At 45.1% G+C, this 12,556-nt stretch overlaps 1 protein-coding gene across 5 annotated transcripts in view; it reads right to left on the minus strand.

The window, feature by feature from the left end:
• SPTAN1 (spectrin alpha, non-erythrocytic 1) overlaps nt 1–12,556 on the minus strand; it is an 85,890-nt gene that overhangs the window by 65,729 nt on the left and 7,605 nt on the right. For all 5 annotated transcript variants that reach the window (XM_023217013.2, XM_023217014.2, XM_023217010.2 and 2 more), the window contains exons 2-3: nt 5,947–6,186; nt 4,021–4,146 (exon numbers count right to left, since the gene is read on the minus strand). In XM_023217013.2, coding sequence (XP_023072781.1) covers nt 4,021–4,146; nt 5,947–6,183 — 363 coding nt within the window. In that variant the 5' untranslated portion in view covers nt 6,184–6,186. The remainder of the gene's footprint in view (nt 1–4,020; nt 4,147–5,946; nt 6,187–12,556) is intronic.

Genomic DNA, 12,556 nt, shown 5'->3' on the forward strand with positions numbered 1-12,556 from the left:
AAAAAAAGAAAGTAAAGATTAAATGAGAGCTCCTGCTCAAATTAAAAATCAGGCCACAGAAGACTAGAGAAAATCCTCTCACATTCAAGTCAACTGTCCATCTCACATATTTCATTTTTACACCCTCAAGGAAAGAACTAGGGCAAGGCCTATCCCAGTACTGGAACCATTTTCCCATTGCTGATGTGTCTGATCTTATAAATACTGCAGGTAAGAGAGAGTCCGGCTTCACAGCCTTACTATTATTTGAGAGTGTGAGTGGGTAGGGAGGCAGGTGCGCTTCATAAACATGTGGAAAGCTGATGGGGTGGAGAAGCAAGCCTGGTTCTGACTCAGGTGGATTTCTCAATAGGGACATGAGCAAGCAACAGGAGCCTTCAGAGAAGCAGATGGAGGAAACATTAAGCAAAGACGACAGGAATGAAGTACAGGTTGGAAAAACAAAGCATATAGGCTGGGTGCAGTGGCTCACACCTGTAATCCCAGCACTTTGGGAGGCTGAGGCAGGTGGATTGTTTGAGCTCCGGAGTTCAACACCAGCCTGGGCAACATGGCAAGACCCCTATCTCTACTAAAAATACAAAAAAATAGCTCAGCATGGTGGTGTGTTCCTGTGGTCCCAGTTACTCGGGAGGCTGAAGTGGGTGAACCGCTTGAGCCTGGGGGAAGGAGGTTGCAGCTAGCTGAGATTGTGCCACTGCACTCCAGCTTGGGTGACAGAGCAAGACCCTGTCTCAAAAAATAATAATAATAAATTAAAATTAAAAAAAAATAGTGATGACTGGACAAAGAAGCGAACAGAGGAAATTCCAGTTCAGTCATCTATCAACTGTATGACTTTGGGCAAGTTACTGAAATTCTCTGACACTCAGTTTCTACTCTCACATAATAGGGAAATAATGGCCACTTTGCACACTTACTGTGAAGATTAGAGGTTAAACAAAGTATCTATACATAAACAGCTCCTAACACCTACTCAACAAACTATATTTAATAAGTTTTTTTAAATTACTTTTTTTTTTTTTTCACTTTTTTCAGACAGATTTTCGTTCTTGTTGCCCAAGTCAGAGTGCAATGGCAGGATCTCGCCTCATTACAACCTCTGCCTCTTGGGTTCAAGCGATTCTTGTGCTTCAGCCTCCCAAGTAGCTGGGATTACAGGTGCACACCACCAAACCTGGCTATTTTTTTGTATTTTTAGTAGAAACAGGTTTTTACCATGTTAGCCAGGTTGGTCTCAAACTCCTGACCTCAGATGATTTGTCCATCTCAACCTCCCAAAGTGCTGGGATTACAGGTATGAGCCACACTGTGCCAGGCCTTTTTTTTTTTCCCCAGACAGTCTTGCTCTGTTGCCTAGGCTAAAGTCCAGTGGTGCAATCATGGCTCACTGTAGCCTTGACCTCCCAGGCTCAAGTGATCCTCCCACCTCAACCTCCCCAGTAGCAGGGACTACAGGCGTGCACCACCACGCCCTGCTAATTTTTTAATTTTTTTGTAGAGACGAGGTCTCACTATCTTGCCCAGGCTGGTTTTGAACTCCTGAGCTCAAGTGAGCCTCTTGCCTCAGCCTTGGCCTCCCAAAGTGCTGGGATTATAGGTGTGAGCCACCACGCCTGGCCAGTTAACAGTATTGCTAATGTTACTTTAATAAGCTGTCTAGGCCAGGCGTGGTGGCTCACGCCTGTAATCCCAGCACTTTGGGAGGCCAAGGCGGGCAGATCACCGGAGGTCGGGAGTTCAAGACCAGCTTGACCAATATGGAGAAACCCCATCTCTACTAAAAATACAAAATTAGGCCGGGCGCAGTGGCTCAAGCCTGTAATTCCAGCACTTTGGGAGGCCGAGATGGGCGGATCATGAGGTCAGGAGATCGAGACCATCCTGGCTAACACGGTGAAACCCCGTCTCTACTAAAAAATACAAAAAAACTAGCCAGGCGAGGTGGCGGGCGCCTGTAGTCCCAGCTACTCGGGAGGCTGAGGCAGGAGAATGGCGTGAACCCGGGAGGCGGAGCTTGCAGTGAGCTGAGATCCGGGCACTGCACTCCAGCCTGGGCGACAGAGCGAGACTCCGTCTCAAAAAAAAAAAGAAAAAAAATACAAAATTAGCTGGCTGTGGGGCACAGCACATGCCTGTAATCCTAGTTACTCAGGAGGCTGAGGCAGGACAATCACCTGAAACTGGGAGGTGGAGGTTGCAGTGATCCAGGATCATGCCATTGCACTCTAGCCTGGGTAACAAGAGCAAAACACCATCTCAAAAAAATAAAAATAAAAATAATAATAAACTATCTGGGCCGGGCACGATGGCTCATACCTGTAATCCCAGCACTTCGGGAGGCCGAGGCAGGTAGATCACCTGAGGTCAGAAGTTCAAGACCAACCTGGTCAATATAGTGAAACCCCATCTCTACTAAACAAACAAAAATTAGCCAGGTATGGTGGTAGGCACCCGTAATCCCAGCTACTTGGGAGACTGAAGCAGGAGAATCGCTTGAACCTGGGAGGCAGAGGTTGCAGTGAGCCAAGATCTTGCCATTCTGCTCCAGCTTGGGCAACTAGAGCAAAACTTCGTCTCAATAAATAAATAAATAAATAGGCTGTCTAAACAGGGCAGAGGGTACTAATAGACATAAATAAAGTCAGTTTTGGGTCCTCCTCCCTTCCCCCTTGATTAATTACTGAAGCCAAACACTTGATCTCTGTCTAATGTTCCGATCTGTAAGCTGGTTACATATTCTACTACAGAGGTGCTTCATTCACTCTGGGAAAACAACTTCTATCCCTGGATAGAATAATAAGACATACTGATCTCATTTACACTAAGACGGTATATAAAATAGTGGGAAGATGGGCAGATAAATATCTGTATTTAATTGCAGACACATATTACATTGCCCAAATGTGTTAAATGTTATTAAATGTCATATGATATTTGGAATTCACTTTTATTTCCTATTTACAGTCATCATTATTAGTAATAGTAATTATTCATCATACATCTTAGGGCTAATTGTAAGTCCTTAATATGAGACTGCAGAGTATTGCCAAGCAAACGTGAGAAAACAAATATTTATTGTTGAAAACGAGTAGACTGGATCCTCAGTGAAAGAATCCTCCACACAGTTATCAAGGAAGAGTGGGGGACAAAACAGTTCTAGCTGGGGCTTAAGGGTACAGCTTTCATTGACATCTTCAGGACTGTTTTGACAGGTAAAATACTAGAAAAGGCTGGGCCTCAAGCAATGTGGCTTTGGATGACAAAGAACCAAAAAGAACACACAGCTAGACATGATGTGTATCAAAGATAGATAAGTGCATCCACTTATAAGAAACTCAATGTGCACACCTCACTGTCAAGAGGTTTGTTTTCCCTTAATATCTTCATACTAGAAATGTGAAACGAAGCAGAGAAACATCAATTACTACCTCAGCCCCAATAAACTGTCACTAAAATCAGCCAGACCAAAGAGTTCGAGGACTCCTGCCTCAAAGTCAGTCCCATCACCACGGTCGTTGACCAATAGGTGCCACAAATCGTTCCTTAGAGCTGGAGCTTTAACAGGCTTGCTGCCTAGACCTCAGTAAACCCCTCCCAGGGCAAGCTGAGATTCAAGACAACAAGCTTTCCCACAGATAACCTTCTTTATAGTGTCTGTGACTGTTTCTATTTATCTTTGCATTCAAGTCCTTAAATTTGCCAGTTTCACCAATATGCTCTCCCATCTCATTGCCATTTACAAATGTTAAATTTACAGTTTTCTTTAAAGTATAATCACATTCTAATTTGCTCTACAAAAGGAATATTAATTTCCTCACTGAGTATACAAATCCTTGCTTATATTCATGCTGTCATATTACAAAGGCAGGATTTGGCTAACTTCTTAAGGAGACTTCATAAATTCTTTTAAAAGCTAGAAAAGTCTATCTTTTTGGGAACCCAAACTGACATGCATGCATGAATCTACAATGCTCCACCCAGATGAAACCGGCCACACCACGAGCTACTCATACTCACCCGTATGGTTTCAGATGCAAAATGCCCTTCTGAGATCATCAGGTTTCCAGTTTCATCCAGTTTAACAATGGCTCCTGAATTGGCCTGCACTTCAGCTTCAAAGGCTTGATGCTTCTGAAGCTTTCCCTGTTGGTGGACCTTGAAGTGAGCCTCAGACGCAACCACACAACGTCAGCATTTTGTACCCTTCTGTTCCTTCCCTCCTCAATCCTGCTCCCTCTAGTCAGGGACACATCATTTGGCACCTCACCCATTCTCTACCTGCTCAATTCCTTAAATACTCTGACTGCATTTCTCTTGGCCCTCTGAAAGCCTGGCCAGTGAGGGCCATCAATGGTCCTCACTCACCATTGAGAACTAACATTGTCAGTGGAAGATGCTACAAAATATCCTATTAATAATTTTTTTTTTTTTTTTTTTTGCTATCAGAAAATGAGACTTTATGTGAACATCCGGTGCCTGCTAATACAGAACTATACTAACGGTTTTCTCAACATTCAGTGTGTACTCTTGAAAAATCCATCCGTATTCACTCACACATGAGACTTTCTTTCACTTGCTTTAGAGGCCAGACTCTGACCCCGCCTACACTCCATTTCTCAATACCTCCTTTTCATCAAATACGAAGATGGGAAGGGGCCTGCCAGGCAGGGACTGTACCTAAAGCAGTGTTCTTCATTCTCTTCATAGGTTACTGTAGTCAATGTTTTAGAGTTAAAAAATCCATGGGCCCAACTACTGTTCTACTTGCTACCAAAACAATTTTATTTAAAAATCTTTCACCAAAATAAGTAAGAAGAAAGGCTTTCTCTTTTTACAAAAAAAGTTCTGGCTGGGTACGGTGGCTCACGCCTGTAAATCCCAGCACTTTGGGAGGCTGAGGCGGGTGGGTCACCTGAGGTCAGGAGTTCGAGACCAGCCTGGCAAACATGATGAAATCCTGTTTCTAACTAAGGATACAAAAAATTAGCCGGGCGTGGTGGCACGTGCCTACAATCCCAGCTACTCGGGAGGCCGAGGCAGGAGAATCGCTTGAATCTGGGAGGTGGAGGTTGCAGTGAGCTGAGACTGCAGCATTGCACTCCAGCTTGGGCAACAAGAGCAAAACTCCGTCTCAAAAAAAAAAAAAAATTTTTTTAAATATATAATTTACATACCATAAGATTCACGCTTTGCTTTTGATAAGATTTACCAAGTCTCTGAAAGGGACTCAAAAATGTAAGTATTTATTTTTTTGATATCTGACTCCAGAATAACTATAAATTTTTGCCAGCAACAACACTATTATGCCTTTCTCAAAAACTCATTCCAGGCCAGGTGCAGTGGATCATGCCTGTAATCCCAGCACTTTGGGAGGCCAAAGTGGGCAGATCACCCGAGGTCAGGAGTTCAAGACCAGCCTGGTCAACATGGTGAAACCCTATCTCTACTACAAATATAAAAATTAGCTGGATACAGTGGCAGGCACCTGTAATCCCAGCTACTTGGGAGGCTGAGGCTGAAGAAACCCTTGAACCTGGGAGGTGGAGGTTGCAGTGAGCCGAGATCACACCATTGCACTCCAGCCTGGGCAACGTGAGCAAAACTCCATCTCGAAAAACAAAAACAAAAACAAAACAAAAACCTCATTCCAAGAGATTAACCCAGAACTTCCCTGAAAAATGTTTAAAGATCACCAGTAGTATCAAGGCAGAGGTTTGAGAACCATCAGTCTAAAGCATTCAGAAAAGACAATTAACACCTGTAAGATTCCACATTCACCCTCACTAATACAATACGGGAAAAGTGAGTTTGTCCTTCCTTATTATATTCTTCTTCTTGTCCAATCTCTCAAGGTCATAATTAAGTAACTTTCCTTGTCTGATTTTTGGGTAAGAACATTTGGGCTCTTGAATTTTGGCAGGAATTTCAGGAGATCAGACGTACCTGCAAGTTGGTTGGGTCTTTATAATTCTCATCAGATGCAATCTGAAGTTTCTCCTGTATCCATTTCTCCAGCTCTTCAGCGTCTCTTTGAAAGAACTGGAATCGATAGGAATCTTCCAACTTCTGACGCCTAAGGGTTGAGAGTTCCTTGAAGCGGTGGTATCGGTCTAGGACCTGCTGCCGCCTCTCCTGGATGTCCTCTGCTGTTTCCAGCACTTTGACCCCACTTGGGTCCATTTTCTGAAATGACAAAATGCCCTGAGATAAGTACCAATAGGCACCAAAATAGATAAAAATAAATTAGCCTCTCTGAAGGAAAGAAAAATTATCAGGTAAATCCAGCAGACAAATGAATTGAGAAGACAGCCCCTTCTTAGAACAATGAAGCCCAGACCCTGTTCCTTTATTAAAAATGGCCATCCATTCCCCTGCAACACCTACCTACATAGGGCCCTCAGAAGATGACTAACCCACACATGGCAAGGAAACCAAGTGAAAACTATGAATGGGAGAACTATGGTTTGTACTGTCAATTCTACAAAGGATTCAAGGATTCAGAGGAAACAGCAACTGTGGTATTCTAATAATTATTGATAAGTCCATTCAGTATTCCTTTCAGGCAGGGCGTGTGGTGGTTCATGCTTGTAATCCCAACACTTTGGGAGGCCAAAGTGGCAGATTGCTTGACTCCAGGAGTTCAAGAGCAGCCTGGGCAACAAGGTGAAACACCATCTCTACTAAAAATACAAAAAAATAGCTGGGCATGGTGGTGTGTGCCTATGGTACCAGCTACTCAGGAGGCTAAGGCAGGAGGATCCCCTGAGCCCAGGAGTTCAAGACTGCAGTGAGCCATCATTACACCACTGCACTCTGGGCTGGGTAATAAAACAAAACAAAAACCGAAAACAAAGAATATGCCATTTTATCCTCTAACTAATTAAGGAACACAGAAGGAAATATAGATTAATGCCAAAAAGCTTCCGAATTTGTCAGTAACATGTGACCTCACACTAGCCACCTTCCCTCTCCATGCCTCAATTTCCTACAGTGACTAAAAATGTCAGGAAAAACGACATGGTCTCAAGTCTCTTCGAACTTTAAAATTACAGTCCATAGAGAGGTGTCCGGGTTCAGTAAGGAAGCAGAACAGATAAGCCTGCTGGTCCCTTCCAGCTATTGTTCTACAATGTATAAAAGGTATAAAATTGTGTTACCCTGGAAACATCTGGGAGTTCTTTCCTTTATCCTGTTGCTTATCCCAAGACAGAAGTAAAAGGGTGAATAGGCTAAGAGTTAGGAATGAAACCTGTCAACAGTGCTGCCCCATATCCACCTAGCAGGTAAACAGCAGGAGATGGCTGAGGTCAGAGTTTCCAGCTAGTGCCCCAGCTCTGCAGGGATTCAGGCAGTTCTCATTGGTGGTAGGAAGGCACTGTCTGTGCCTGATCAGCTCTGAAGACTGTCTTTCTAAGAGACCATCTTCCTGGAGAAGTGTAGATGAGCTGATTTTAGTCATATTACCATTCCTTTAAATTATTCTCGGCCGGGCGTGGTGGCTCATGCCTGTAATCCCAACACTTTAGGAGGCCGAGACGGGCGGATCATGAAGTCAGGAGGTCGAGACCATCCTGGCTAACACGGTGAAACCCCGTCTCTATGAAAAATAGAAAAAATTAGCCAGGCACGGTGGCGGGCACCTGTAGTCCCAGCTACATGGTAGGCTGAGGCAGGAGAATGGCATGAACCTGGGAGGCAGAGCTTGCAGTGAGTGGAGATCACGCCACTGCACTCCAGCCTGGGCGACAGAGCGAGACTCCATCTCAAAAAAAATAAATAAATAAAAATAAATGATTCTCCACATATCAACCGTGTATTTTTGTTGTATTATTGTTTTCCCACAGTAAAATTTTTTATACTATAAAAGGAAACATTATTCGCCATGTCACTCCCAAACCTTTTATGGCTGCTTTTTTTTGTTTGTTTGAGGCGGCATCTCACTCAGTCATCAGGCTGGAGTACAATGGCATGATCTCAGCTCACTGCCCTCTGCCTTCAGGATTCAAATAATTCTCCTGCCTCAGCCTCCCGAGTAGCTGGGACTACAGGCCCACACCACCACACCTGGCTAATTTTTGTATTTTTAGTAGAGATGGGGTTTCACCATGTTGGCCAGGCTGGTCTCGATCTCTTGACCTCGTGATCTGCCCGTCTCGGCCTCCTAAAGGGCTGGGATTACAGGCGTGAGCCACCGCGCCCAACCTATGGCTTCCTTCTGACAGAGGAAAGAACTCACCTCTTGAGCAGGACCTTCACAATCTGGCCCAACACGCCTGCCTGGTATTATCTCTCACCCATGCCCCCTCCCCTTGTGGCGGACAGAAGTATTCTTTCTGCTCCAAAATGCATAATTCCCTTTAAAACTCCAAGCATGTGCACATGCTTCCTTTGTCTAGAATATCCTATGACTCTTCTTTGCCTAGAGAGCGCTTCTTTATTTATATCTCAACACCCAGCTGAAATGGGTAAACTGCAGGATCCTGACTCTTTACTAAACTGTAACCAATGTTCCTGCCTTCCCTCCTTCTCAGATGTAATCACTTTTCTCTTTAGATTTGCAAAGCACTTGTACATATAACCTAAGGCATGATTACACCGAGCAATCTAATCTTTGTATCCCTGATTTTTATTTATTTATTTATTTTTGAGACAGGGCCTTACTTTGCTGCCCAGGATGGAGTGCAATCACGGGTCACTGCAAGCTCAACCTCCCCAGTTCAAGTGATCCTTCCACCTCAGCCTCCCAAGTAGCTGCTACTATGGGTGCACACCACTATGACTGGTTAATTTTTTTTTTTGAGACGGACTCTTGCTCTGTCACCCAGGTTAGAGTGCAGTGGCACGATCTTGGCTCATTGCAACCTCCGCCTCCCAGGTTCAAGCAATTCTCCTGCTTCAGTCTCCCAAGTAGCTGGGATTAAAGGCGCCCATCATGGTGACTGGCTAATTTTTATATTTTTAGTAGAGACAGGATTTCATCATGTTGGCCAGGCTGGTCTCGAACTCCTGACCTCGTGATCCACCCGCCCTGGCCTCCCAAAGTGCTGGGATTACAGACGTGAGCCACCACACACAGCAATGACTGGCTAATTTTTCAATTTTTTTTGTAGAGACAGGGTTTTGCTATGTTGCCTAGGATGGTCTTGAACTCCTGGGCTCAAATGATCCTCCTGCCTCGGTCTTCCAAAGTGCCAAGATTATAGGTGTAAGCCACCACGTCCGGCCCTGTATCTCTGATTTCTAGCATACAGAAGTCATTAAGAAATGTTGGTTAAATAGGCCGGGTGCTATGGTTCACATCTGCAATCCCAGCACTTTGGGAGGCTGAGGTGGGCAGACTGCTTGAGCCCAGAAATTGAAGAACAGCCTAGGTAATATGGCTAAACCCTGGCTCTTAAAAAAAAAAAATTAGGCCGGGCGTGGTGGCTCAAGCCTGTAAACCCAGTACTTTGGGAGGCCGAGACGGGTGGATCACGAGGTCAGGAGATCGAGACCATCCTGGCTAACCCGGTGAAACCCCGTCTCTACTAAAAAATACAAAAAACTAGCCGGGCGAGGTGGCGGGCGCCTGTAGTCCCAGCTGCTCGGGAGGCTGAGGCAGGAGAATGGCGTAAACCCAGGAGGCGGAGCTTGCAGTGAGCTGAGATCCGGCCACTGCACTCCAGCCTGGGCGACAGAGCGACACTCTGTCTCAAAAAAAAAAAAAAAAAAAAAAAAAAAATTATCCAGGCATGCTGGCAGGTGCTGTAGTCGCACCACTGCACTCCAGCATGGGTGACAAAATGAGACCCTGTCTCAAAAAAAAAAAAAGAAATGTTGGTTGAATAAATGATCAAGTCCATGCTGAGTGTTGCAGCTGCTGTGCAGCAGCAGACCTGAATTCATTTGTAAGGGGGAGGGAGAGCGCTCCCTAACAATTCTTTCAGTTCCCATATTGTAAAATTGGAATTCTATCCAGTTAAGTGCTAGATTCATGACAAGAATGGCAAATAAAGAATGTGCTGACTAAAGCTACACAACTAGGTGTCAACCTAATGACTAAATCGGAATTACCAATCTTGGATTGACCACATGGCGGTATACTCTGAGAAAGTGGCTGGTTTTTATTTTTTTGTTTTTCAGGCAGGGTCTCACTCTGTTGCCCAGGCTGGAGTGCAGTGATACAATCTCGGCTCAGTACAACCTTGCCTCTTGGGCTCCAGTGACCCTCCCATCTCAGCCTCCTAAGTAGCTAGGACTACAGGCGGGTGCCACCACGCCTGGATAATTTTATATTTTTTGTACAAACGAGGTTACACCATGTTGCCCAGACTAGTCTTGAACTCCTGGACTCAAGTGATCCACCCGCCTCAGTCTCCCAAAGTGCTGAGATTACAGCTGTGAGCCACTGCACTGGCCTATTTTCTACTCTTAAAACAGACGTCAAGTCCTTAAAACCAAAAACTGGGGGTGACCTTGAAAAGCTTAATGTCTGCTCAGAGCGTTTCTGTAATAATATTTAATGACAACAGGCAGTTCTAGTTTACACTGCTGCCCTAAGTCTGTCAGTCTATTTTGGAGAAGGCTGATTTCTGATGAGGATCCTGACAAGCATCACTATCATCATACTTACTAGAAGGTAAACATGACTTCACTCAGTCACCTTCCAGTTGTCTCCTCCAGCTGTATCTAACATCAAACTCCCTCACCAATCCCAGTTACAGGCCCTGGACAGGGTCCATTTGAAAGCTCAGAAAGTTCCCTTTCTCAGGAGTGCGCTCTTCTCTCCCACTCCCAACCCTACCATCTAATATCATACAGATCTCGGCTGGGCGCGGTGGCTCACGCCTGTAATCCCAGCACTTTGGGAAGTCGAGGCAGGTGGATCACGAGGTCAGGAGCTTGAGACCAGCCTGGCCAACATGGTGAAACCGTATCTCTACTAAAAATACAAAAATTAGCCAGGTGTGGTAGCATGCGCCTGTAGTCCCAGCTACTTGGGGCTGAGGCAGAAGAATCACTTGAACTCGGGAGGCAGAGGTTGTGATGAGCCAAGATCGCACCACTGCACTCCAGCCTGTCAAAAAAAATAAAATACATGAAAAACAAATATAGATCTCTCAGAGTCCAAAGCAAATGCCTCGTCCTCTATGAAGTCTTTCTGAATCAGAAGTCTCCACTCCCTGACCACCCACCCCATCATTCATCTTACAACACTGCCACATTCTGCCATGAAATTATTGTGTTCTCCCTACCACATTCATAAGTTCTTTAAGGAACAATAAAGAAGATCATATTTTACTCCTACTGTTTGGGCGCAGAACTCAGGACTTCGCACATATTATAGATCCAATTATATTCAGAGCTTGGAAATAAACTGCCATCGTTTTATAATTAAGTAGTTGGGAGACAGGTAATCTAGCAAGCAAGCTGCAAAGCCCAGGGTGACCTGGGATCCTCCAGTTCTCAGAATATGGCACACTAGAGCAAGTGATTCTTAACATGATTAGAGTTGACATACTCTTTTTTTCCACCTCGCCTGGCTAATTTTTTGTATTTTTAGTAGAGATGGGGTTTCACCGTTTTAGCCAGGATGGTCTCAATCTCTTGACCTCGTGATCCGCCCACCTTGGCCTCCCAAAGAGCTGGGATTACAGGCGTGAGCCACCCTGCCCGGCCGTTTTTTTTTTTTTTTTGAGATGGAGTTTCACTCTGTCGCCAGGCTGGAGTGCAACGGCGTGATCTCGGCTCACTGCAATCTCCACCTCCAGGGTCAAGTGATTATCCTGCCTCAGTCTCCCGAGTAGCTGGGACTACAATTACACACCACCGTGCTCAGCTAATTTTTGTGTGTCTTTTCTTTTTAGTAGAGACAGGCTTTCACTATGTTGGTCAGGACGATCTTGATCTCTTGACCTTGTGGTCCACCCGCCTCAGCCTCCCAAAGGGCTGGGATTACAGGAGTGAGTCACCACGCTTGGCCGACATATTATTTATTGATGGCTGTTTGGTTATTTATTAGTTCCTTTCACTCCCTCTTTTTTTTTTTTTTTTTTTGAGATGGAGTCTTACTCTGTCACCCAGACTGGAATGCAGTGATGCTAGCTGGGCTCACAGCAATATCCACCTCCCAGGTTTAAGTGATTCTCCAGCCTCAGCCTCCCCAGCAGTTGGGATTACAGGCACCTGCCACCATGCCCGACTAATTTTTGTACTTTTGTAGAGACTGGGTTTCACCATATTGGCCAGACTGGTCTCGAACTGACCTCAGGCGATCCACCTGCCTCGGCCTCCCAAAGTGCTGGGATTACAGACGTGAGCCACAGCGCCTGGCCTTCACTCCCTCTTTATTAGTTCCTTTTCATATCCCCACTTTGGAGTGAAAAAACAGTGAGGCAGACGTGGTGGTTTACACCTGTAATCCCAATACTTTGGGAGGCCGAGGAGGGCGCATCACCTGAGGTCAGGGGTTTGAGACCAGCCTGGCCAACATGGTAAAATTCTGTCTCTACTAAAAATACCAAAATTAGCTGGGTGTGGTGGCACATGCTTGTAGTCCCATCTACTCAGGAGA

Source organism: Piliocolobus tephrosceles, chromosome 14, assembly GCF_002776525.5.
Source record: "Piliocolobus tephrosceles isolate RC106 chromosome 14, ASM277652v3, whole genome shotgun sequence".
NCBI lineage: Eukaryota > Metazoa > Chordata > Mammalia > Primates > Cercopithecidae > Piliocolobus > Piliocolobus tephrosceles.